Source organism: Bos grunniens, chromosome 13 (genome assembly GCF_055505025.1).
Source record: "Bos grunniens cultivar Pamir isolate PY7600 chromosome 13, Bosgru_T2T1.0, whole genome shotgun sequence".
In the NCBI taxonomy this organism is placed as follows: Eukaryota; Metazoa; Chordata; class Mammalia; order Artiodactyla; family Bovidae; genus Bos; species Bos grunniens.
The window spans coordinates 67,537,670-67,564,838 of NC_141177.1; the positions used below are offsets into that span (position 1 = coordinate 67,537,670).

Below are 27,169 nucleotides of genomic sequence, written 5' to 3' on the forward strand. Positions count from 1 at the left end.
TGACTACAGCAGCAACTCTTGACTCATGACAAATTTTACAGATCATAAAATGGAGATGAACACAAGCCATGACCAGCCTGGCCAAGGAAGGAAGGATAAACCCTCAGGGGTCATAATGGCACAGCTGGAACCCCACCCCATCCAAAGTACTTTAGGGGAATGTGATGTTTTATTTGGGGGCTTCCCTGGTGGCTCAGATGGTAAAGAATCTGCCTATAATGGGGGAGACCTGGGTTCGATCTTCAGTTGGGAAGATCCCCTGGAGGAGGGCATGGCAACCCACTACAGTATTCTTGCTGGAGCATCATGGACAGAGAAGCCTGGTGGGCTACAGTCAACAGGGTCACAAAGAGTTGGATGATGTTTTATTTTATCCTCTGTGATGTCAGCAAATTTAAATGTGGTGCCATTAGACAGAAAACCTGAGAATTGTATGCAAAAATACTATCAAGAGAAACAAAAAACCAGGGAAACAAAACATTTTTTAAAAAACAGTTGGGAAAATGAGGGAAGAACAAGGCTAATGCAATCCACTTATGACAAATTTCACAGAAAAATACCACTGAGTTTGGCCGTAAGAGTTACTGGTGCCCTGAAAGTGTAATTTTAGCATAACAATGGACAGAAAATTGAGCATCAAGGAGAAAGCAGATGGAGAAAAAGGAAATGGAGACAGAGGATGTCAGAAGAGAAAAATTCAAGGACTCGACACAGACAACAGGGTCTTAAATGCCACTGTTTACAGTATCGATGTACAGGGTACTTTCTCTATCCAATTAGACTGAACCCCGTGAAAGATAAAACAGTTCTTTTCATTGACACATGTACCATAACTTATGACCATGGACTGGGCATGCACCCTGATTTAGAGATGGAGTGTCTCCACTTCTCCTTGAAATGACAGTTTTTAGGAAAGCTTGTAAACATGCAAGGGATGTGAATCAAGGATCCTACTTACTGTATCCTTACTGATGATCCTACTTCCTGAACGATACTATACTGGTATCGTTCAAAACTGCTGCTGTTAGGCCAAAGGTATGAAAAGTGAGCTGCTGCCCTTCACGAGCCAAGGCACCTTCCCCAGGATTTCGTTTTCTTCGATTGGAAGGTCCTTCAAGGACCTTCAAGGCCGTCAGGGCCCCTCTGCCCTCTACGGCCTCATCTTGGGTCCCCGGCACCTACCCATCCTGAGAACGCCCAGGACCAAGATGGCAGCTTTCAGTCTTTGACACGGAGGGTGACAATCACTCATGTTCTCCAGCTCATTTCAGGGTCCATCCTGAAACGCTTTCTAGACTACAAATCCTTGGAACGCCCCTGGCAGTCCGGCAGTTAGGACTCACCCTTCTGATGCAGGAGGATTCAATCCCCGGGGAACTGAGATCCTACATGCCTCTCAGGGAAAAAAATTTAAATAGAGTACAAATCCTTGTCAATCCGGACCTCTCAAACAAAAGGATTCCTCATCTCACAGGTGTGAGACCACAGTCAACCCCATTTCCCTGTACTGGGTTCAAAGATTTTCCACTAATACTTTTCAACACTTTCAGGTTTCCACATCCAGGACACACACATAGTCCTAAATCCACCTACTTTCTCCCACTGTCTCCCACAGTCCAGCAATGACAAGAGCTAATAGCAATCAATATAATAATAATTCATTCATTAACATTTTAAAAGCAGGGCTGATCCTGCCCAGGGCTAACCAGTGAAGAAACCTACCAGGTGGGAAAAGGCATTTGTCTCACGAAGATGACATTTCTCCCCTAAGAATGACTTCACCATTAGTTTTTATCAAGGTTCGCATGCACTTCACCAGAACTGCTTATTTTTGCTCTGTTCCTGATTCTCCAGCCAACCACTCTCCGCACTTCACTCTGCTCCCCATTCTTCACTTGTTATCTTGCCCCTCAACAATAATTCAAGAGGATTCTCATGTTTGACATAGACTGTTCAGGTTTAGTGGAGAAGGCAATGGCACCCCACTCCAGTACTCTTGCCTGGAAAATCCCATGGACAGAGGAGCCTGGTAGGCTGTAGTCCGTGGGGTCGCCAAGAGTTGGACACGACAGAGAGACTTCACTTTCACTTTTCACTTTCATGCACTGGAGAAGGAAATGGAAACCCACTCCAGTGTTCTTGCCTGGAGAATCCCAGGGACGGGGGAGCCTGGTGGGCTGCTGTCTATGGGGTCGCAAAGAGTCGGACACGACTGAAGTGACTTAGCAGCAGCAGCAGCAGCAGTTCAGGTTTAGGGACATTTGCCTAATTTTAAATTTTATGTAAAGACCAAACTGACTTTTTGCTTCATGCTCAAATTAACTTCAGGACAAGGTGTGTCATCCTTTGTTGGTTCTCTTTGGGGGAAATTGAGAAATGGAGATGCTCTTCAGTTGCAAGACCCTTTGTTTCTCCTAGTTGAAGACAACCCCAATTGGAGTTTGGGATAAAATTTCTTCCAACCAAAATTTTATTTGATAGACAGGAAGAATAGGATTCTCTCTAGAGCTCTAAAAGGTTGGGGGGAGCACCAGATAAATTAAGAGTTTGGGATTAATATATATATATATTCAGTTCAGTCTCTCAGTTGTGTCCAACTCTTTGCGACCCCATGAATCGAAGCACGCCAGGCCTCCCTGTCCATCACCAACTCCCGGAGTTCAGTCAAACTCACGTCCATCAAGTCGGTGATGCCATCCAGCCATCTCATCCTCTGTCGTCCCCTTCTCCTCCTGCCCCCGATCCCTCCGAGTGTCAGGTTTTTTTCCAATGAGTCAACTCTTCGCATCAGGCGGCCAAAGTATTGGAGTTTCAGCTTCAGCATTAGTCTTTCCAATGAACACCCAGGACTGATCCCCTTTAGGATGGACTGGTTGGATCTCCTTGCAGTTCAAGGGACTCTCAAGAGTCTTTTCCAACACCACAGTTCAAAAGCATATATATATTACTATACGTAAAACAGATAATCAACAAGGACCTCATATACAGTGTAGGGAACTTTATTCAATATTCTGTAATAATCTATATGGGGAAAGAATCTAAAAAATAATGCACATATGTATGTATATAACTGAATCACACTGCTGTACACCTAACACTACCACAACATTGTAAATGAACTATGCTCCAATAAAAACTGAAATTTTTAATTTTTTACAAAGCAACTTTAATTTCAAGTTAAGTTTATTATCACTCTCCCATGTCCCACAAATTAGCCTAAGTCCTTTAAAGTCATCACACAACAGATTTTCTAGGAAGGGAAGTAGGCTCAGGAATTGCCTACCGTGGGATCCGCATAATCTACGAGCAGGAAAACGCTAAATAAATCTCCACCTCCTACGAAGGTAACAAGCTCCGAGGCTGTTGACAGCCAAGAATAAACCTTTGAGAAGTCTCAGTGTTCGCAGGCTGCCCCCATTTGTAACGTCTGGGTTTGTGCCCCCTTTTCCCACAGCGGGATCTCGTCGTGCAGATTGAACACTGACTCAGAAAGGCCGGTCACAGGTGGGCTGGTGTCCAGGGCTCTTGTCACTCAAATGAACATGGACAATGACCCTTGTCGGGTCCTGCAGGTGACAACCTTTCCTCAGCAGTCACAGGTGAAGGCACAGCGGGCTCCTGGCAGTTCCACTTCCAACCATCAGTGACAACTAGCAACGACAATCCTCCTAACAACGTCACTGGGACAGAACCTCAAGATTCTTAAACAATGGTTAAAGTAAGAAGAGGAAACAGGTACAGCTGAGTGAGAGCCCCACACATGACCACAAGCCACTTTCAAAACCTCCACGATAGAATAAGCTCGTCTTTTCTGCAGAGATAACTTCTCAATACCATAGGGCAGCTCCATGCTTTACACTCTCAACATTTCCTCTTTAAAAATCCATTAGAAACAGTAATGCCAAGGCTTCCCGGATGGCTCAGGGGTAAAGAATCCACCTACCAAAGCAGGAGACACGGGTTCAATCCCTGGGTGGAGAATACCCTACATGACTCAAAGCAACTAAGCCTGTGCACCACAACCCCTGAGTCTGTGCTCTCCAGCCAGGGAGCTGCAACTGCTGCGCCCAGGGGCCACAAGTACTGAAGGCGAGAGCCTAGAGCCCGTGCTCCACGACTGCAGCTACAGCAGTGAAAAGCCCGTGCACAGCTGGAAAACAGCCCCTGCTCGCCGCAACCAGAGAAAAGCCTTCTCAGCAACAAAAGCCCAGCACAGCCAAAAACAAAAATAAAATTAGTCTACAAACAGTAATACCACTACAAGCACCTGTAATTCATTTACTTTGGGATGTGGAAGCTCACCCCCAGGGCTCACTGCCACCTCAGCTCACTCCAGGATCAGAGCTAAGATGCTCTTATTACATCCACTATGGATTAGTGTTCATCTGATGAGGAGTTTGAAAAAGCAAAACATGGAAACTCCACAGATGACCAGTGGCACAAAGCCACGTTCACCCCAACAGTTCAATGCAAACCTACTTCATTTAAACCCAGTGTTTCTTGTGGGTCAACCAAAGGAAGCAAAGATGCAAATTTTCATCATTGTCAGTGGGAATGTAAATTGACACAGCCACTATGGAAGACGGTATGGAGATGCCTTAAAAAACTAGGATAAAAATCACCATATGACCCAGAAATCCCACTCCTAGGCATATACCCTGAGGAAAGCTAAACTGAAAAAGACACATGTATCCCACTGTTCACTGCAGCACTATTTACAATAGCTAGAACATGGAAGCAACCTAGATGTCCATCAACAAATGAATGGATAAAGAAGTTGTGGTACATATACACAATGGAATATTACTCAGCCATAAAAAGGAATGCATTTGAGTCAGTTCTGATGAGGTGGATGAACCTAGACCCAATTATACAGAGTGAAGTGAGTCAGAAAGAGAAAGACAAATATTGTATTCTAATGTGCATATACAGAATCTAGAAAAATGGTACTGAAGAATTTATCTACAAGACAGCAATGGAGAATCAGACATAGAGAATAGACTTATGGACAAGGGGAGAGGGGAGGAGAGGGTGAGATGCATGAAAAGAGTAACATGGAAACTTACCTTACCATATGTAAAATAGATAGCCAACGGGAATTTGCTGTATGGCTCAGGAAACTCAAATAGGGGCTCTGTATCAACCTAGAAGGGTGGGATGGGCAGGGAGATGGGAGGGAGGTTCAAAAGGGAGGGGATATATGTATACCTATGGCTGATTCATGTTGAGGTTTGAGAGAAGACAACAAAATTCTGTAAAGCAATTATCCTTCAATAAAAAAATAAAAAGAAAAAGAAATAAATAAAATATAATAAAAGCACTATAAATTCCTACCATGTTTAAGGCAAAAGTAAGGCCCTGAACACTTGAACTCTGTGGTCTTCACCTCTCAAATTTCCTCACTGATACTTAATTCAAGACCAAAGTCCAAAATGGCAGGAGCTGCTGGCTTAACTTTGAGTCTAACATTTGACTACACACACCAAAGAACATACACACCTGACAACCTCCCCTTTCTATCTTTGTGCAAAGTAACTGATTCACAATATTTTAATCAACAGTCTGTATACAATGTTTTTTTTTTTTCTTTCTAGCTGGCTGGATGGCATCACCAACTGGATAGACATGAGTTTGAGTGAACTCCGGGAGTTGGTGATGGACAGGGAGGCCTGGTGTGCTGCAATTCATGGGGTCGCAAAGAGTCGGACACGACTGAGCGACTGAACTGAAATGAACTGAGACACTTGTAGGATCTTTCTGACTTCTGTATTCTAAAATTGTATGATGCTGTGGACTCCCTAGTAGTCCAGTGCTTAAGACTATACCTTCCAATGCAGAAGCTGCCAGTTCAATCCCTGGACAGGGAGCTGAGATGAGATACCACATGTCTCATGGCCAAAAAGCCAAAACATAAAACAGAAACAGTGTGCAGTAAATTCAATAAAGACTTTAAAAATGATTCACATCACAAAAAATTCCTTAAAAAATAAATAACTTGTTAATGCTATATCATGGTGGAGGGTCTTATACTGAGTAATTATCTTAAACAGCTGAAAGCACCTTGAGAAAGAGCATTCTGCAGGATGTAAGACACTGCTAATTTTTTTCAACAGTGTTTTAGAACCATTTGTCTCTAAAATATTGTGGCTATATTAACTGACAGGGCTTCCCTGGTGGCTCAGTAAGTAAAGAATTTGCCTGCAATGCATGAGACCCAGGTTCGATTCCTGGGTCAGGAAGATGCCCTGGAGAAGGGAATGGCAACCCACTCCAGTATTCTTGCCTGGAAAACCCCATGGACAGAGGAGCCTGGTGGGCTACAGTCATTGGGGTCACAAAGAGTTGGAAACGACTGAGCAACTAACATTCATTCATTCATTGACTAATAAACTCTAGCTTAGAAAACAGAATCTAAAAATGAGAAAATTAATCTAGGCCCAAGATATTATGTTTTAGTGCATAAACAGGAATCCAGCCAAAGTGGTAAATGATTTTAAGGACTGTTCCAAATGGACTGCAGTTTAAAAGCACAGTGAAAAGTGTGGCTGATGAGCCCAACTATTAGAAAGGCAATGATATCGTGGGCCATTAATCTCCTTAAAAGTTAATACCAGGGAAAGCACAAGTCCTATTAAATGAACAGTAGTTACTGCCAGTTAGAAATTGAAAGGTACTGTATCAACTACAGAAAATACATTTTGAGTCTCAAAGGAAGAAAAAAGTTGTCTGGTTCTATCTTTGTAGCATTTGGACATTTCTCTGACATGTTCGGTAAGGCGAAAATAGTCATCCTAAAAAAAATTCTGTGAGCTACATGAATTATGGTAGACACTGCTGTGTCCCTGGACCTCTTTGTCCCCTTGATTCTTCTAGGTAAAGAAGCCTTGGGACTTCCCTGCTGGTCAGTGGCTAACACTCTGAGCCCCCAATGCAGGGGGCTCAGGTGCCATCGCTTGTCAGGCAGCTAGATCCTGCATGCAGCCAAACAAATAAACAATTTTTTCCTAAAGGAAGCCTCCTACCTGAGAGTTTTGGCTACAAAGTTGAACCAAACTGTGGCTACTTGGGGACATTTCCATCATCCCTTACGACGACGTACATATGGCCAAGTGCTAAGTTCTGGCTGATGGGGAAGTGAGCCCAAGACTCTGAATGCTCCCTTCCTTCTTTGTGACTGCAGAGGCTAATTTTTAATACATTTTATTGGAGCATAGCTGGGTTAGTTTCAGGGGCACAGCAAAGTGATCAGCTATACATATACATACATTCATTCTTTTTCAGATTCTCTTCTCTCCAGTTTGCTCTGCACCAGTGGGCGTTTTCCGAATCTTTGTGGTGGGAACTTGACAATAACCAACAGAGACCTACTGTGTAGCACAGGGAACTCTACTCTGTAACAACCTGGAGAGAACCCAGTGCCTGACAGATCCAGTGGAAAAGAGACACCACCATCCCAAACTGCTCACCCTGGCCTGTTGAAGTAAAGAGCAGTAACCATGTAAGTCTATGTGAGCCTTGGTATTTCAATCTTTCCATCACAGCTGCCGAGGTTGCACCCTAATACATCAACCATGTGATCAAGGCCCTTAGATGAGCTGTAAGCAAACGAACCAAAAAAAAAAAAAAACCCTCAGGAAAGAGAAATTTTGAAAATGAAAAATAGAGGGTCCAGGAAGAAAGAAGAAAGGTAACCATGAAGCAAGTTGAAAACTTGAAAATGACCAACTTTCTTTGCTTCTAAAAACCACTTTAAAATCTTTGTAACACTTTAACATGCAATATTCAGATGTATGGGGGCTTCCCCCATGGTGCAGTGGTAAAGAATGCGCCTGCCAACACAGTTTGATCCCTGGGTGGGGAAGATCCCCTGGAGAAGGAAATGGCAACCCACTCCAGTATTCTTGCCTGGAGAATCCCATGGACAGAGGAGCCTGGCAGGCTACAGTCCATGGGATCGCAAAGAATCAGACACAGCTTGGCAACTAAACAACAACAAAAAACAATTCAGATATATGCAGTTTAGACCTTTACTTCTGAAATGTAAAATAAAATATTCTTCTGCTATAGAAGAAAGATGAGCTACTTTGGGAAGCTAAGCAGGCAAGCATCTCCCCCTGAATTAAATTTAATCTAAATATACTGTACTTAAGTATTTGTTAAAGGACTCCTGCCAGTTACGTTAATAGAATTTTTAATTGACATTTATTTGCTGCTTGGTTATTTATGTGAACATCCTGCCTTCAGAAATGCTTCAAAGAAATCCACCCAAGAAAAGGCATATAAATACATATACTTTACTGAAAGAATCATTAGCTGAACTTACAGGTCTAAAGCTCCATGTACATTAGGGACTGAAAATTAATTTTGATGCTAAAAAAATTACACACCTTGGATGTACAAATGAGGAATCTGAAGACAGGGTTGCTTTTCAGATTTCACAAAACAAAGCTGTGATTACCTATTGCTCGACATAACACACAAGGCATATGCCTCATCCCATGACCTTTACAGGGCAAGAAAACATTTGAACCCGAAAGTAAGTTTTAAATAACCGTGATTTTCTTTGGAGACTTTCAAACAGTTTTGTTTTGCTTATGACTGAAGGTGATGAGGGAAGCTGGTGTGATTATTTTGCTTTATGACAGACTCAAAAGATACCCAACACATAATTTTCTGAGAAATAAGCTGAACGGACGCTAATGATCTGACATACTGTCTAGTCGAAAAAAATAATTACAGATTATTTTAATGGCTATAACTTGTTTGTACAATCCACGATGGGCTTCTGGAGGTTGTTTGTCATCACTGTATAAGTATGTTTTTTTTTTTTAATTTGTATTGTTTAACCAAATATGCTTAATGCTCTGTCAGTTGGTAAGAGATAATACAAAACACTCAAGATCCTTGTCTAGGGGGCTCACTCCCCCATTCTCCACCTCTCAGATCAGAGTGTTCCCACCAACTCTGAGGTCTCAGGAACCTATGGTATTTATGAATCTCCCTATCTATTTTTCACTCCCAGGGTGCATACACATGGCCCTGCCAAGCCTGCTTTATCCTAGGAATCTGTTCAGGGCCCCAGGAAGTAGTGAACAGCCCCATTTTAGCTCCTTCTTCCCACCTCTGCTAACACATTTATGAGGTCAGGTCATGCTCTGACCCTACCTAAAAGCTTCCCAGTCCAGTGCTTAACACTGCTGTAGGTTCTAGATTTTTCTTCCAAGGAGCCCATCCCATGGATCAGGGTCTTGCTTTGTTCTCAGGCTTGGAGTACGTCACCTGGACCTCTCATATGGATGCACCATCCACCAGAGAGAATCTGCCTGTGTCATCTTAGAAAATCAATCTCAATCGACAGCTGAATGGTCACATCCTTTGCCTTAACTGTGGACCCAGCCAGCCATGCTCCAGGTTAGCCTGAGTCTCAGCCCAGCAGGTGTCCCCCAAGTCCAGCTCCCATGCCTATCCCTCTGGCTGACCAACACAGCTCATGACATCTCGAAACACAAAAATCAACAGCATCTGATTTAAGTCTGTGCGAGGAATAGGAAATGGGAACCCATTGCAGTATTCTTTCCTACAAAATTCCAGGGACAGAGGAGCCTGGTCCGCTACAGTCCATGGGGTCGCAAAGAGTCAGCCATGACTGAACACGCACACAGGGCAGTGTGTAATAACCCCAGATCCTCCAGACCTACCACTGGGCTGTTTGCTCACCAGTCCATGGCATGACACTGCCCTTGGGTTGGCATCCACGTTTCCCCATGTTTCTCTCTCCACCCTTGCAGATGGGCTGTCGGTCACTTATCTGTGAGGTTATGTGACTCACAGCTCTCCTCCCCGCCTCTCACCACCAAAAAACCGACATGCAAAGTATCAAGATCAAGCAGTGTGACTGGAGTGCATGAGCGTGACTGTATTTAAAGGCTCTTCAAAAAACAACACGCATGCACTCCTACCAATTAGCCCCTGCTGTCGTCGTCGTGGTAGCTCAGAGGCTTTGCTCTTTACCCACGTAGCAAGGACAGAGCTTTAAGTCTGTGTGAGGCATAAAAACAAGAGGCTGTGTGATTCCAGCTATACGTCAACACGGAAAATGCACAACAATGGAGACAGGAGATCAGTGTCTGCCGAAGGCTGGGGTGGGGAGGGATGCAAAGGTGAAGCACAGAAGATCTTTAGGGCCATAGAACTGCTCTGTACGGCACCGTCATAGAGCACACATCATTATACTTTTGTCCAAACCCACAGAACGCACAGCACCAAGAAATGTTGAAGAAGTGCTGGTCACTCAGACATGTCCGGCTCTCTGCGACCCCATGGACCACAGCCCACCAGTGGATTCCTCCGTCCATGGAATCCTCCAGGCAAGAATACTGGAGAAGGTTGTCATTCCCTTCTCCAAGGTATCTTCCCGACCTAGGGATTGAACCTGGTTCTCCTGCATTGTAGGTGGATTCTTTACCATCTGAGCCACCAGGGAAGTCCTGCAATAGCAACAGTGACCCCTAATGTCAACTGTGGGCTCTGGGTGACGATGAAGTGTCAGCGCAGGTTCATCAACTGCAACAGAAGTACCACCTGGTGGGGATGTTGATGGTGGGGATGTGGTGGAGGTGGTCACACAGGAGATGGGAAACCTCTGTACCTTCTCTTCCTCTGGCTGTGAACCTAAAACGGCTCGAAAACAATAAACTGCTCTACAGCAAGAAATAAACAACTTGTAAAAGACAGAGAAGATACCACCCTTAACTAGAAGGATGAAGGAAGAAAAAACCAGCATTTCTCCACCTCCTCCCACATTATCAGCACGGCTCTGACGCGGTCACACAAAGCCCATTTGATACACTACACAATCCATGATAAGACAGCTATCATGACCCCCAAGTTGCAAATGAGCACACTGAGGGTCACCAAGTTTAGAAAGGACGCACCCAGCCCAAGCTCACACACTTAGTTAGGCAGTGATATCAGGATCCAGGACATGCGTTTCTAAGTTACAGTGTTCACCAAGTCTTACTTTTGTCATCAAATGGGTGCCATCACAGATCCATAAACAACTACAACACAGGCAAAGATAACGGTTTGAAAAGAAATGTGACCAAAGTTCTCCGAGATCAGAGGGAGGGAAAGGCCATTCCTTCTCAGTGTCCTGGGGCCTGAGCACAAGTGGGCGGGGGTGGGGGGCGGGGAGCTTCCAGCTAAGTGAGGGGCGTCTGCGCCTTTGGAGCTGTTTTTCCAGATTCTTCATGCTGGATACAGACACATCCTCCCTCCGATAGCTCCCTCTGTCCCCGCCTATTTAGGGTGGACCATCAGAGATTCTTCCACTTAAATTAGAAGAAAAAAAAAAACAAAAACGTGAGGCTAAGTGCCCTTCTGACTTCACAGCTACAGAGAGGTTTTTCATCTGCCATGCAAGCTGCTGCTGACACCATCACCAAGGTCAGGTATTAATTAGCCATTTTAAAGATACAGGGAGTGTGACGCCAAGAGGTTAAGTGACTTTTTTCCAAGGGTCCTACTTTCAGCAAGAGGCACAGCTGAGCCACTCACCAGGCCAATCCACGCCTCCATGCAGACCTAAGGAGCACTCTTACTGCACAGAAGTCAGCCACAGAAACACCAACTTATTTTACTGAAACACCAGCAGAATCCAGTGCAGAGGTGCCCCTCCATTTAGCTATTAGTAGATCACCCCAGAAGTCAAGGGTCAGAGTCCCATTACCAAGCAAGTCAATGTCCAGCTCTTGTCAATTTCCACGGCAGGCTAGCCACCCTTTAAAAATGCCTAGAACAGAACTTCCCTGGTGGTCTGGTGGCTCAGAACCCGCCTGCCAATGCAGGGAACACAGGTCCAATCCCTGATCCGGAAGATTCAACAGGCTGAGGGGCGACTAAGCCCATGCACCACAACTCCTGAGCCTGCGCTCTAGAGCCCTAGAGAGTGTGGTCCACAACGAGAGAAGCCACCTCAATGAGAAGCCCTCGCACCGCAACTGGGGAGTGGCCCCTACTCTCCAAAACCAGAGGGAGCCTGCGCGGCAAGAAGAACCAGAGAGCAAGGAGGAATCAGAGCAACCAAACAGGTACAAATAGTAAGTAACTCGTTACATGCTTATAACAAAAAAAAAAACTGGAAAAGAAGTGGCTCTCAAAACATCTCCCACCCAAACAAGGAGAGAGACGATACCCATGTTTCCTGAATTTCAAATCAACTTCTCATACCTCTGAGCCAGACAAGTGAGAGCCTCAGGAGTGAAAGGCCAAGCAGAAAGGACTGACAAATAAATCATGACATCAGCTCTGCACAAAACATCTTTTCCAAAAATAAGTTTATCATGATGAGTCCATGCCATCCACCAAAAAGCTGACTGCGTCACAAACATGCTTCATACAAAATGCTTAATATTAACCATACTGTATATTCAAACAAAAAAAAAAAAATCAGGCACATAGTAGAGCCTCCATAAATAACCTTTCATAGATGGATATAAAAATCGTTCCATTCTAGGTCAGTGGCATCCTCTGTGGACCCAAGTGGCTGCTGGCACCCCGGACAGGGTCCTTGCCCATCAACCCAAGACCTTCCTCTGCCAGGTCCTTGCCCCATCAGGGAAGAGCTTCGAGATGTGTCCTTTACCACGACCAAAGAAATTCAATGACATACATATAAACCCATAAAAGTCCTATGATGGTAAGCACTTTTGAAGCCCTGAGGACTTATAATCATCTAAATCACAAGAAAAACTGTCATAATGAGTGGACAAGATGAGAGACAGCATAGGAGAGTCAGGGAGAAAGAGAGGTCAGAGGTGGTTTGAGGGCCATCAGATCTCACCCCATCCTTTATCCAGGATGGATACAAAGGGGCAGCGGTGAGAGGGTGAGGGGAGTACAAAACGTTCAGAGACCCACAAGGCCCCAAGCACAACTACTCAGGATGAACGGAAACCTCCAAAGCTCTACTTTTGAAGATCTGATGGCTCCGCTTCAAGTGTTCTCAATTTGGCATTCTAAAATTTTTCACTGCTTTAAACAGTTGCAAAGGATGTCATTTCCTACGTACTGCTGACATGACATTTTGAATAAAATTGCTCTATCACTCCCATAAAATATATTCAACGGAATAATCTGATCTCTCCCATCATACATTTTCAAACAGACATAAATAAGCTCCTTACTGGTTAATTTGTGTAGCGTTCCTTTTTCTCCTTGAAGTCACAGATCCTCAGACCCTTACCCTAACATGTGCTTAGTTAGTTGCTCAGTCGTGTCCAACTCTTTGCAACCCCATTGACTGCAGCCTGCCAGGCCCCTCTGTCCATGGGGATTCTCCAGGCAAGAATACTGGAGTGGGTTGCCATGCCCTCCTCCAGGGGATCTTCCCAACCCAGGGATTAAACCCAGGTCTCTAGCATTGCAGGCAAATTGTCTACCATCTGAGCCACCTCCCCAAAGTCTGTGCTGGGTCTTAGTTGCTGCATGCGGAATCTTAGTTGTGGCATGTGAGATCTGGTTTCCTGACCAAGGATCGAACCCGGGCCCCCTGCACTGGGAGCGTGGAGTCTCAGCCACCAGACCACCAAGGAAGTCCTTCCCCAAAGTCTTGTATGGTTCCTCTGACTTTTCTTCTCTGCAGCAACCACAAAAATTCATATGTGACAAAAACTGTAAAACATAATTAAACTTCTCAAGATTTCTCTGATCACAGAATAAGAATTACCTTTCGGCTTAGGCCACTGCCAACTGTTTTTAGTCCCGAGCAAAAAACAATCTATAACATTACAAATGTCTGATGATTAAGCATAAAAAGGTAATTGTCATATGTTACTGTTAAGGGTGGAGAGTCAGGGTGAGGCCTTGAGAAAAGGAGGAATCACTGCAAACACAGAGTCTGTGTTTAGTGTCACAAAGCATGCACCCTAGGGACACATCCTTCTCCAAAGTGGATAAAGGATGGCTGAGGCGGGGGAGGCACGGCGATGGGGACACTCCAGGCAGATGGAAGCTGATTCCCCCAGTTGACCCGTGCACAGCAACCCTTGGAAAGATGTCAGTGCACAAAGGACTTGGGAAATGCCACTGGAAACCAGAGGACAGGTCTGGGGCCCAGGGCAAGAGGGCACATTCAGGTCCACAGACATGGACCACTTCCACGTGAAATAGTTTTAACTTACTTATCAAAGCAAACTAACTGTGAATTACGTTCTATCTGCCGACGCTGACAAATACATCTTCAGTGGACAGAATCAAAAAGGATGTAAAAATCTGTGGCTTATATATGACTGCAGGCTGGCAAAATGCCAAAGATTACTAAATTTAATTATGATCACTTGTCTGGGTGTTCTGCTGATGGGCTAGCAATGTTTGGATGAGTAATAAAATAAATCAGTAAACTGTTTTATATGTGTGAATACATGTGTGCATGTATGTGTGTGTGTGTGTGTGTAGAGAGAGAGAGTCCATAAAATTTGTTTCTGCCTTCAGTTCAGCAAAATCATGTCTAGTTAAAAAAATAAGAGAGAAACTCCAGACACATAATTTGTCTACTATTCACAGAAATCATCTGAGATTAAATCATACAAATATACTTATGTGAGGGCTTCCCTGTGGCTCAACTGGTAAAGAAACTGCCTGCAATACTGGAGACCTGGGTTTGATCCCTGGGTTGGGAAGATCCCCTGGAGACGGGAAAGGCTACCCACTCCAGTATTCTGGCCTGGAGAATTCCATGGACTGTATGGTCAATGGTGTTGCAAAGAGTCAGACACAACTGAGTGACTTTCACTTTCTTTCACTTATGTGCAATCAACTGGGTCTTAGAAAGCATTACTACCAACAAAGCTAGTGGAGGTGATGGAATTCCAGTTGAGCTATTTCAAATCTGGAAAGATGATGCTGTGAAAGTGCTGCATTCAATATGCCAGCAAATTTGGAAAACTCTGCAGTGGCCACAGGACTGGAAAAGGTCGGTTTCCATTCCAATCCCAAAGAAAGGCAATGCCAAAGAATGCTCAAACTACTGCACAATTGCACTTATCTCACATGCTAGTAAAGTAATGCTCAAAATTCTCCAAGCCAGGTTTCAGCAGTTCATGAACCGTGAACTTCCAGATGTTCAAGCTGGTTTTAGAAAAGGCAGAGGAACCAGAGATCAAATTGCCAACATCCGCTGGATCATGGAAAAAGCAAGAGAGTTCCAGAAAAACATTGATTTCTGCTTTATTGACTATGCCAAAGCCTTTGACTGTGTGGATCACAATAAACTGTGGAAAATTCTGAAAGAGATGAGAATACCAGACCACCTGACCTGCCTCTTGAGACACCTATATGCAGGTCAGGAAGCAACAGTTAGAACTGGACATGGAACAACAGACTGGTTCCAAATAGGACAAGGAGTACATCAAGGCTGTATATTGTCACCCTGCTTATTTAACTTATATGCAGAGTACATCATGAGAAATGCTGGGCTGGAAGAAGCACAAGCTGGAATTAAGATTGCCGGGAGAAATATCAATAACCTCAGATATGCCAATGACACCACCTTTATGGCAGAAAGTGAAGAGGAACTAAAAAGCTTCTTGATGAAAGTGAAAGAGGAGAATGAAAAAGTTGGCTTAACGCTCAACATTCAGAAAACGAAGATCATGGCATCTGGTCCCATCACTTCATGGCAAATAGATGGGGAAACAGTGGAAACAGTGTCAGACTTTATTTTTGGGGGCTCCAAAATCACTGCAGATGGTGACTGCAGCCATGAAATTAAAAGACGCTTACTCCTTGGAAGGAAAGTTATGACCAACCTACATAGCATATTGAAAAGCAGAGACATTACTTTGTCAACAAAAGTCCATCTAGTCAAGGCTATGGTTTTTCCTGTGGTTATGTATGGATGGGAGAGTTGGACTGTGAAGAAAGCTGAGCACCGAAGAATTGATGCTTTTGAACTGTGGTGTTGGAGAAGACTCTTGACAGTCCCTTGGACTGCAAGGAGATCCAACCAGTCCATTCTAGAGGAGATCAGTCCTGGGATTTCTTTGGAAGGAATGATGCTAAAGCTTAAACTCCAGTACTTTGGCCACCTCATGCGAAGAGTTGATTCACTGGAAAAGACTCTGATGCTGGGAGGGATTGGGGGCAGGAGGAGAAGGGGATGACAGAGGATGAGATGGCTGGATGGCATCACTGACTCGATGGACGTGAGTCTGAGTGAACTCCGGAAATTGGTGATGGACAGGGAGGCCTGGCGTGCTGTGATTCATGGGGTCGCAGAGTCTGACACGAGTGAACTGAACTGATACAATTATAATATTTTCATCAAAAAATCTAACGTGCAAAAATAAAAATTTTAAATTGCTGTGTCTTCAGAGAAGAATCTGTGTGAAGGGTTGACTTCTCCCAGAAAGAGGGACTCTCCAGCAGGAAGCTCTGAACTTCCTCAGCAACCACAGGTCTTCTGTCTCTCCAGGAAACGGTCACGGGACTAGAATGGCAACTCTGCCCTGGGCCTGCAGCCTGCTGGCCTCCCCCATCAGACTGTGGACTTGCCAAACCTCCACAGCAGGGTGAGCCAATGTGTTACAATAAATCTGGGTAGGTTCGGTGGGGTGTGTGTATGTGCACGCTTCTATTCGTTCTGATTCTCTGGAAAACCCTGATCAACACAACACCAAACTCTACTCTGAAATCCCACTGTCTAAGCCCCCAGGACTTTGCATACAAGCTGTATTTGCCCAGCTTTCACAAGGTTCTAGGCTCAGGGCACAATCCACGCACACATCAGTCACTTGCTGAGAACTGGAGTCAAACAAGGCAGACTGTCCCAGAGACCAAACAGAAGGACGCAAACTGGAGAAATGACCCTGGAACAGAGGCACGGTCACGGAAAGAGGGCACAACCCTGGAAGGTCGGCAAGGCCCAGTAACGTGGAGCCATGATGAGAGCCTTCATAAGAAGCAGTGTGAGGTCAAGAGGCTTGTTTAGGAACTCAGAGGAAGAAGAGAAATTGAAGTGCACCTCTCCAAAAGGCTAGAAGGAGGTAGAAGCGTGATGGAGACCAGAAAGATGGCACTGAGGTTTCCTAGACAACGACACTGGACAGACGCCCTGGAGAGAGGACACTGAGGGCTCCTGGACAGATGATACTGAGGGCCCCTGGACAGAGGACACTGAGGGCTCCTGGATAGACGATACTGAGGGCCCCTGGACAGAGGACACTGAGGCTCCTGGACAGATGGCACTGGGGGCTCCTGGACAAAGGACAGTAAGAGCTCCTGGACAGACGGACTGAGGGCCCCTGGACAGAGAATACTGAGGGCCCCTGGATAGACAATACTGAGAGCCCCTGGACAGACAGCACTGAGGGCCCCTGGAGAGAGAATACTGAGGGCCCCTGGATAGACGATACTGAGGGCCCCTGGACAGACGGCACTGAGGGCCCCTGGACAGAGGACACCGAGGCTCTTGGACAGATGACACTGGGGGCTCCTGGACAGAGGATTCTGAGGGCCCCTGGACAGAGGACACTGAGGGCTCCTGGACAGAGGACACTGAGGGCTCCTGGACAGAGGACACTGAGGGCTCCTGGAGAGATGGCACTGAGGGCCCCTGGACAGAGGATACTGAGGGCTCCTGGACAGAGGACACTGAGGCTCCTGGACAGATGGCACTGAGGGCTCCTGGAAAGAGGACACTGAGGGCCCCTGGACAGAGGATATTGAGGGCCCCTATACAGAGGACACTGAGGGCTCCTGGACAGAGGATATTGAGGGTCCCTGGACAGAGGACACTGAGGGCCCCTGGACAGAGGACATTGAAGCTCCTGGACAGATGGCACTGGGGGCTCCTGGACAAAGGACACTGAGGGCCCCTGGACAGAGGACACTGAGGCTCCTGGACAGATGGCACTGAGGGCTCCTGGAAAGAGGACACTGAGGGCCCCTGGACAGAGGACACTGCTGGCCCCTGGACAGAGGACATTGAGGCTCCTGGACAGAGGATACTGAGGGCCCCTGGACAGAGGATACTGAGGGCCCCTGGACAGAGGACATTGAGGCTCCTGGACAGAGGATACTGAGGGCCCCTGAACAGAGGACACTGAGAGCCCCTGGACAGAGGACACTGAGGGTCTCTGGACAGAGGACATTGAGGCTCCTGGACAGAGGATACTGAGGGCCCCTGCACAGAGGATATTGAGGGCTCCTGGACAGAGAACACTGAGGGCCCCTGGACAGAGGACACTGAGGGCTCCTGGACAGACGGCACTGACGGCTCCTGGCTCAGGGTCAGAGAGCAGGGAGGTTCACTAGTCAACGTCAAAACTGGGGAAAACGGCAGTCCCCAAGGACCCACTGTGCCAAGGGGGGTGAGCCTGTCTGAAGGTGAGTGGAGACTTCTCTTGCTCTGTACTAGGGTCACAGTAGTAAAGGGTCTGCCCACAGCAGGAACAGGGTCCACTGAGAGCTGAGAGCCCCCCACAATGGACCACCAGGACCAAAGCTCAGTCGGGAGCAGCCGGAGGCCAAGATCCCTAAGTGGGAAGTAGGGGAGCAAGGAAGAGAGCTGACGGGTGGGCTTGGGACTCCGACAGCATTAACCGTGTGGAATAGGGACCAGACCACAGGGCAAGGAAACCCACAGGACTAATTCACCCTCACTTCCACAAAGAATTAAACACTAGCCTGATTTAAAGTACATATGCTGCAGGGTTAGGAAGCAAAAGAAAATAAACACATTTATGACTAACACCAAAAAGGAAAATCTCATAGTCCCGCTCTGTGCTTACGATTTTCCCATAGTGCAGAAAAACCCAAATAGCATCTGATACAATTTACATAACTTTACATAATCTCACAATTACCATTTGGCAAGGAAACTCCAGAACAGATCTCTTCGTTTATTTGCCTCCAAAAAATGACAAAATGGAAAACAGTCTGGACGGAAGTTTTCCATCCTCTTCTTAAAAATCTCAAAAAGCCAAATTCACCACTTTTCCTAATAATAATTTTCTTGAATTTTTCACATTAAACCATCTAACATTTAGTCAACTCCAAGAGTCCACCTAGATTTACCCTTTCTCTTTGACTCTATAGTATATATATTTAATTTTCTTATTAGTGTACAAATCAAATTCCAGTTACAATATTAGACAGCCAATGAAAACAATGTGATTGTTTAGGTTTTGCTAGTATTGGTAAAATGTCGTTAAATTTTTTTAAAAAATAGGAATTTTAAATGCTGATTGTCTCAGGTAACACAAAGTCTAGTTTGAGTCCACAGTTATACAAGGGTTGCTGCTGCTGCTGCTAAGTCGCTTCAGTCGTGTCTGACTCTGTGCGACCCCGTAGACGGCAGCCCACCAGGCTCCCCCGTCCCTGGGATTCTCCAGGCAAGAACACTGGAGTGGGTTGCCATTTCCTTCTCTAATGCATGAAAGTGAAAAGTGAAAGTGAAGTCGCTCAGTCGTGTCCAACTCTTACAGACTGGTAAGTTCTGTCACCCACTCATATTATAGGGTCTTGTGTACCAACGGCCACATCTCTTATTTCACAATCAACTATAGCCAAAACAATAATTCCCCCAAATAGTCCAGCACCAGCTTCACAACCAGGCAGGATCCAGTCCCACAACCTAACAGAAGGCACAGTCACACTTTCTCCCAACACTTCATGAATAAACATCCCTGTATTCAAATAAGTTACCTATTAACTAACTCCAGTCATTCTGATTCAACCTAGAACGGCAAATGGAGTCATTCTGGCAAGACTGCAGAGTTTGCAATTCAAATTATGGAAATTTTAATAATGGGGAAAATAAAAATTAGTGGCATGAATCCTAAGGCACCAGAATTCCAATACTGTCCTTGCAACAGTAGAAAGCGCACATAAATACGATACCTCTCAATGTATAAGCCAGGGGCTGGGAGGGTAGGCATTACTTGGACGGGCATCCTCGAATGTGTTTACATGCAATCTCACAGGAGCATTCCTTTCCGGGATTCTGCGGGTACCTGCCAGGATGCCAAAGCTCCCCAAGCCCAGACGTTAAGAGGCAATGTTGTTACTTCTGAACAAATAACAGTCAAACAGTCACTGGGTTAAACGATTTCCTTACATTATCACCATAAACAATAATTATTTGGCAGCTGCCCTTTGCAAGCGTGAACGTGCTTATGAATAAATCGAGCTGTATTGATTCAGCAAGCTGAAATGCTTTACATTTTGCTCCGGTATTAAGAGCTATCATCCTCCACTGCACTTAGGGAGGCTTTAATGTACTGTGCTCCTTAATACTTTTAATAAGAAAGATTAGTGGCTATTAGCTCTGGAGCAGGAACACTGCTCTTGGAATGGCCAGTGGGTCACTAAACCCAAGTCTCTCTGAACCTGTCTTTATTAAAGGATCTCTCTTAACAAACTACCACAGGGCTGCTGCCACGCTGCTTCCTCCCTCCTAACATCAACGGTGTGATGATGGCCTGCACTGATTCAAAGATTAATCTCACTTACAAGGGCAAGGCAGGGACTTCCCTGGTGGACCAGTGGTTCAGAACCTGCCTTGCAATGCATCGGACGCTGGCTCAATCCCTGGTCAGGGAACTAAGGTCCCATATGCCACAGAGCAACTAAGCCTGCGTGATCAACCAGGTATAGTTGTGGGATGTACTTGGTTCTCTGTACGCAAGATTTTCCACCTACTAAGCCCATACGCCACAACTAGAGAGTCTGTGCACCTTGATGAAGTTCCCCTATGACTCAACAAAGATGTCACATACCACAACTAAGACCCAAGGCAGCCAAAATAAATGCAAACAAACAAAAAGAGCAAGGCAGGAACATACAGGACTGCAAAAGATGCCACATGCTTGGTAAGAGATCATCTAAAATTTTAAAAATGACCCTTTTTCAGGGAGGTGACTTTAGAAGACAGAAAGCTACTTGAAGAATCCCAAAATGACCTGAAAGACTGGGGCCCTGCACCCTACATGTGACCAGAGAAGGCAGTCCTCTCCCTTCCCCATTAATAAAATCACCCAAAACTCCCGTCCTCTCGCTTGATCCAGCAGTATGTTGAAACTGACATCCACGTCTTGACTAGTCTCTCAGAAACTGAGGGCTCCCAGATCTCAGGGTTCCAAAGAGGAAGCAGAGTCTACAATTCTGTATTGGGTGAAATTCTATCCATGGCAGGCAAGAAAGGACTCAAACGCTCATCATGATTTCCCCACCGAGTCTGCTCCCTGATCCACAGAAACATCACCGGCCCCAACAGTCACAAAGAAACCTGACTTCTGTGCTTTGCACAGACTCCCAGGCTGGAATTCCACTGATTCTAATCCCACAGCAAACTCCACGCTTCGTGTACCCAACAGCAAAACCCGTGCCCTCCTCCTCCTCTCCTTCCCATGGATCACAAACCAAGGCAGGTCACATTGGAAAGCTCTTTAGAGATTATACACTAGCACCTCTCATTTCAAAGAGGAGAAGATGGAGAGATCTTACCCAGGTCCCTACAGGAAATGGCGGACAAGAACTCCCATGTCTGGCTCCACCTCCACGTTCCTGCTTTTCCCACCCCGTGATTCCTGGGATCAGTAAGAAAATCTTTAACCACACAGCATCTCAAACAAATACATGAGGTGTCACGGACCACTTTCACTTGTGTTAAATAGTCTGGGACGCCTTTCAAGTTTAACCATGACAAAGATCAAGCAGGTACAGCTGTGGGATATACCGTGCGATGAGCTCTGCAAGACAGAAAACCACACCACCAAGAATCCTTGTGCAAAAACACATCCCACGATTCCCTCTGGAACGAGCTGCTATCTCTGGCTACAAAGCAATGATTATCCTGCACTACAGCAATCAATAAACCTCCTGCCCCGTGAACCTGCGACTTCCTGACTTTGTTCTCTGTACGCAAGATTTCCAAGCCGTGTATCGATCACCTACTCAATTTTGTTAAAAGTTCTCTAAAACGAGCAATAAAGAAATTCTCCAATTAGCATCACTTGGGATGGTCTGAACAGACTTCAGATCTTTCAGTCACATTAATGGTGTCTCTTTCTCACGGGGTTTCCCCATTTTTCACTTGCAATTTGTCATTTTAAGTGTGCCTGGGTCTTGCCTAAGAGCACGAAGTCAAGAGGATACAAATTTGATGGTGTTTCTGAAACTAGAGTGGATGCCACATTTTTCACCCAAGCGAGAAAGAGAATTGATTCATCAACTCTGCCCTCTTTTCTAAAGCTACAACGTGGATTTTTTTTTTTTTTTTTTAACTAAATGAACCCATCAGCTCTTAAGAGTATTAAAATTCTGTACCCTGGAACTTCTCTCTAAAACGACCCCCTGAAGGATGTATTATAAAGTGAAGAAGCCCACTCACATCTTCTCCAAGTGTTTTAAAAGTGTCAAAATTTAAGAGTAAGGCTTGAGATAAGCAACGACGGCAAAAAGGCAGGATTTCACCCAGAAACAAGGCAAGATAACCCATCAGCAGGAAATAGAGAACAAGACCTCCACTGTCAGCATCACTTCGGCCTTCCTTTCCCTATCTCCAAAAACCCACACAAGGACTGATTAAGCTCAAAGGTTATAAAGGGCCATCGTGGGTTCAGCCATCAGGTTCAGCTCCAACTCTTGAAAACGCACCCAGCTCTCCCTTAGTCCAGCGCCCTCAGGCTGAAGCCACTCAAGAACAGATCGTGAAAATGGTGGATCTTCCAGGAAATCACAGTTATCAAATCGCTATGAGGTTTGTCTCTGAGCATCACAAGTGATGCCCGAGAGCTGGGCCAGCCCATGCTCACCGTCTGGGGGCATGAGGGTCTTGTTGTTCTGCGTGCACCACCCCACGGGGTGCAGGTCTGCAATCACCACATCACACCAGAAGTCAGCCCGGCGGTCCTCCCCGTATCCACAGTAACGCAGCAGCAGCAGCTGCCCGCAGGTGGTGATGACCGTGGCCACCCAGTACGTGTCCGGGTTCTTCTTGTTGGCCACCTCCAGCTTCATCCCCGGCTGGAAGTTGCTCTGAATGCTGATCTCAACCTTAAAGAACCAAAAACACAAGAAGTCCATCACACGCTAGACACATAACATCCAGAAAATAACAAGAACGATTAAAAACATTAACACTTAATATTTGTTTCCTGAGACCGTCACCGCCTAAGAGAAATATAATGTGAACCACTGGTGAGTCATTAAATTTCCTAGTAGCCACTTCAAAAACAGATAAAACAGATGAAATTAATTATAGTAATGTATTTTATTAACCCAAAGGATCCCAAGTAGCATCATTTCAAGATGTAAGCAACATAAAAAAATAGTAATGAGAAAGTTTACATTCTTATTTTCCAAGGAAGCCTCTGAAATCTGGTGTGCATTCTACACTTAACGGCACGTCCTGTTACGAAACAGAACTTGGGTCTGTTAGTCAGACGTCCAATAAAGTCAATCGACAGACTGGGCTGTGGTGCAGGAAAGTACAGCATTTACTGCAGGGCCAAGCAAGAAGAATGGGCAGCTCATGCTCAAAAGACCAAACTCCCTGGGTTTTTAAGGCAAGGTTAGGGATGTGGACCACAAAGTATGCAATTAGCTAACACACAATTCTCTGACTGGTTGGTGCTGAGGTAACAGGGTGATGTGTTCAGAAACTCAATCATCAACCTTCTGGTTCTGACGTGTCTGGGGTCCACATGCTGCTGGCTGCCATGCAGTTAACCTCTTCTAGCTGGTGGGGGTTTTGGTATCTGCAAAACTACTCAAGGATCATGCTCAGGATATTATCTGTAGCCCATGAGGAGGAATTAAGAGTCCTTGACTTTGTTTTATGGCTGAACTATTATTATTTAGGGCTTCACTGGTAAAGAATCTACCTGCAAACGCAGACGACACGGGTTGGATCCTTGGGTTGGGAAGATCCTCTGGAGGAGGAAATGGCTACCCACGCCAGGATTCCTGCCTGGGATATCCCATGGACAGAGGAGTCTGGCAGGCTACAGTCCATGAGGTCCCAAGAGTCAGACATGACTTGGCAACTAAACAACAACAATTATTATTTTGTCTTTTCCCTTGTTCATTTTTCTTACTTCTCTGATTAAATCTGCTCTTTGAAACTCAGAGAAGACCTTAGGAGGCTAAAGCGTTGGAATTAGGAACATGGGTATTTGTCCCCAGGAAGGTCCTGTAGTGTCCTGCTCACTTTCATTCTCAATTTGGACGACACACTTTCCAAGTGCTAGATAGCACGTGGCTAGATAGCATGTGAACGGTGCAGCCTTAGAAAATGGATTTTCTTTTTTTTTTAATTAAGGGTTATCATCTATGAAGGGGCTTCCCAGATGGTGCTAGTGGTAAGGAACCCACCTGCCAATGCAGGAGACTTAATAGACAAGGGTTCAATCCCTAGGTTGGGAAGATCCTCTAGATGGCAACCCACTCCAGTATTCTTGCCTGGAGAATTCCATGGACAGAAGGGCCTGGCAGGCTGCAATCCATTAGGTCACACCAAGTTGGACACGACTGAAGCAACTTAGCACGCACACAGGCGCGTCTATGACTATTTGCCAGCCCTCCCCACAGAAGAAAGCTTTCCAGCCTTGCAAGCTACAATATTCTAGAGCAGGCACATCAGATGTCCCTGAGTATCTGCTGTGCAAAGAGATGATGGGATTATAAACTGTTCACCCATGGGTCCTCTGCAGTACAGGACACTATACCATGATTGAAAGGGAGGGAGGGGAACAGACTGGATTAAAGAAAACAGCACTGACTTCATACAGAGATATTGGTAACTTCCCGGTACAGAAAGGAAGGAAAAGTTTTGGGTCAATTGTTATTTAGTTGCTAAGTCATGTCCAACTCTTGGTGATCCCATGGACTGGAGCCCTCCAGGCTCCTCTGTCCATGGGATTCCTCAGCAAGAATCCTGGAGTGGGTTGCCATTTCCTTCTCCAGGGGATCTTTCCAACCCAGGGATAGAACCCACATCTCTGCATTGGCAGGTAGTTTCTTTACCACTGAGCTTCCAGGAAGACCTACCTCATTCCTAAAGTGCCTGGAGAAATCCACCAAGTCCTCCTGGCACCAGAAAAGGCTCGCGTTACAATGGCTTTGGCAAAACGGAAACCACTTGGTATGCCAGGTGAGTTCTAGTTTTGTTATGTTTTAATATTTGGCTGCTGGTTTCACTAAATGGCCACGATCCCATTCATAATAAACCAGTAATTATAACAATCTAAGTGTCAGTGTTAAAAAGCAATCAGGAATGCAATCCACCTTTAACGAGGTCATGCAAGTTTAATAAGGTCTTAAATTCTTTTTCAAAAAACACTTCCCCTCCAAAAAGAATAAAATGTTGCATTAAAATAAAGTGTTTTCCTAATTCAGCAAAAGAGCCAGAGGGAAGACCAGGTAGAGAAAGTCCCCCAATTTGCTTATGATGGCTAAATCTCTGCCTTGGGAAGCCTGGTATGGGGAGGGTCGGGGGGAGGAATGTCTCTCATTATTAAATTTTCATTTCCAGTAAAGCAAAGAGTAAAACCCAGGAACTTGGGTCCTAGAAAGTTACTCTTTTTCTTGCTAATGATGTAGCACCAAAATCTCCTATCTAAGCAAACACTGGATGAAAACTTGTTTTTTTTTTATTTCCTGGGACTTGCCCTCTGCTTGGCACACTATTTGCATTGTTCAAAAAAAGTATTGATGAGGGTGATTTTTTGGTTTGCTCCAAATGTTTCCTGAATACTTCTGGCGTTTCCTATAATTAGGCTCATCTATCCACAAATGGCTAGATGGCTTTTTAGGTGTCCTTTCAAAGTAAAAATATCAATGCAAAATTAAAATATACAGTCATTAAGCCTCCTAAAAAGACATGACTTGTAACACCTACTTGCCTAGTTTGCTTTTATTTGCTCACATCAACCTTACCTGTCTCCATCCCCCAGACGGACGGAAACACAGCCTTCTGCTCTGGCTTTTTGAGGCACAAAACAAGGCTGAAACCCGTGAGCACCTGCCCTGGGCAGGATCAGAGCAAGGCTCACCCCTCGCTCACCTCCTCATCTCCTCCGTATTTCTAAGAAACTGTTAGTCGCTCAGGTGTGTCCTATTCTCTGCGAACCCATGGACTCCTCTGTCCATGGAATTCTCCAGGCAAGAATACTGGAGTGGGCAGCCATTCCTTTCTCCAGGGGATAAATCTGGGCCAAATTTATCTTCCCTTTTCATTCCCTTTCGCAAAACAGGTTTGGCATCTCCCACACCCCAAACGCAAACCAGAAGAAGGGACATCACCACCACTTACATGTTTGAAGGATGTATGTGGGGCTGCACTGGCTCCCGTCTCTTCCAAGTACTCCCCCCAGTTAAAGCCGGTCTCCTCCAAACTGGAGCCTTCTTCTGTGGAAAGACCAAAAAAAATTAAAATTTTTTAACATTTAAAAGAACCACCCAAAATAAAAACCAAACCAAAAACAAACAAACAAACAGAAAATCAATACTAGCAAGAAGAATGGAAAGGCACTGGCCTTCCACGAAAATCAGAAACTCTTTGGTGCAAGAGAGGAACAAATTCAACGTGTACATGGGTACTGCTGAATTCTTTTTCAAAGTTCTCATTTGCTGGTTTTAGAAACAGAAGACTGGAAAGAGACATAGAAGTAACCTAGGAGTGTGTCTATGTATGCTCAGTCACGTCCCACTCTTTGTGACCCCGTGGACTGCAGCCCGCCAGGCCCCTTTGTCCATGGGATCTCCCAGCAAGAATCCTAGAAGAGGGCTGCCATCTGCTCCTCCAGAGGATCCTCCCTACCCAGGGACCAAATGGTCTCCTGCAGCTCCTGCACTGGCAGTCGGGCTCTTTACCACTGAGCCACCCAAATGTCCATCAGTAGACCAATGGATGAAGATGTGATACAATCGAATATTACTCAACCATAGAAGGGGAGAAATGGGGTTATTTGTAGAGATGCAGATAGACCTAGAATCTGTCATAGAGTGAAATAAGTCAGAAAGAGAAAAACAAATATCGTCTATTAACACGTATATGTGAATCTAGAAAAATGGTGCTGATGAACTTCTTTGCAGGGCAGGGACAGAGACACAGAAAACAGACATGTGGCCACAGAAGGGGAAGGTGGCACAAATCAGGAGGTTGGGA

At 45.3% G+C, this 27,169-nt stretch overlaps 1 protein-coding gene across 6 annotated transcripts in view; it reads right to left on the minus strand.

Moving 5' to 3' along the window:
• SFMBT2 (Scm like with four mbt domains 2) overlaps positions 1 to 27,169 on the minus strand; it is a 178,145-nt gene that overhangs the window by 129,610 nt on the left and 21,366 nt on the right. For 5 of the 6 annotated variants that reach the window (XM_086334810.1, XM_086334812.1, XM_086334807.1 and 2 more), the window contains exons 3-4: positions 26,315 to 26,409; positions 22,815 to 23,055 (exon numbers count right to left, since the gene is read on the minus strand). In XM_086334810.1, coding sequence (XP_086190936.1) covers positions 22,815 to 23,055; positions 26,315 to 26,409 — 336 coding nt within the window. The remainder of the gene's footprint in view (positions 1 to 22,814; positions 23,056 to 26,314; positions 26,410 to 27,169) is intronic. The other variant, XM_086334811.1, reaches the window with a different exon arrangement.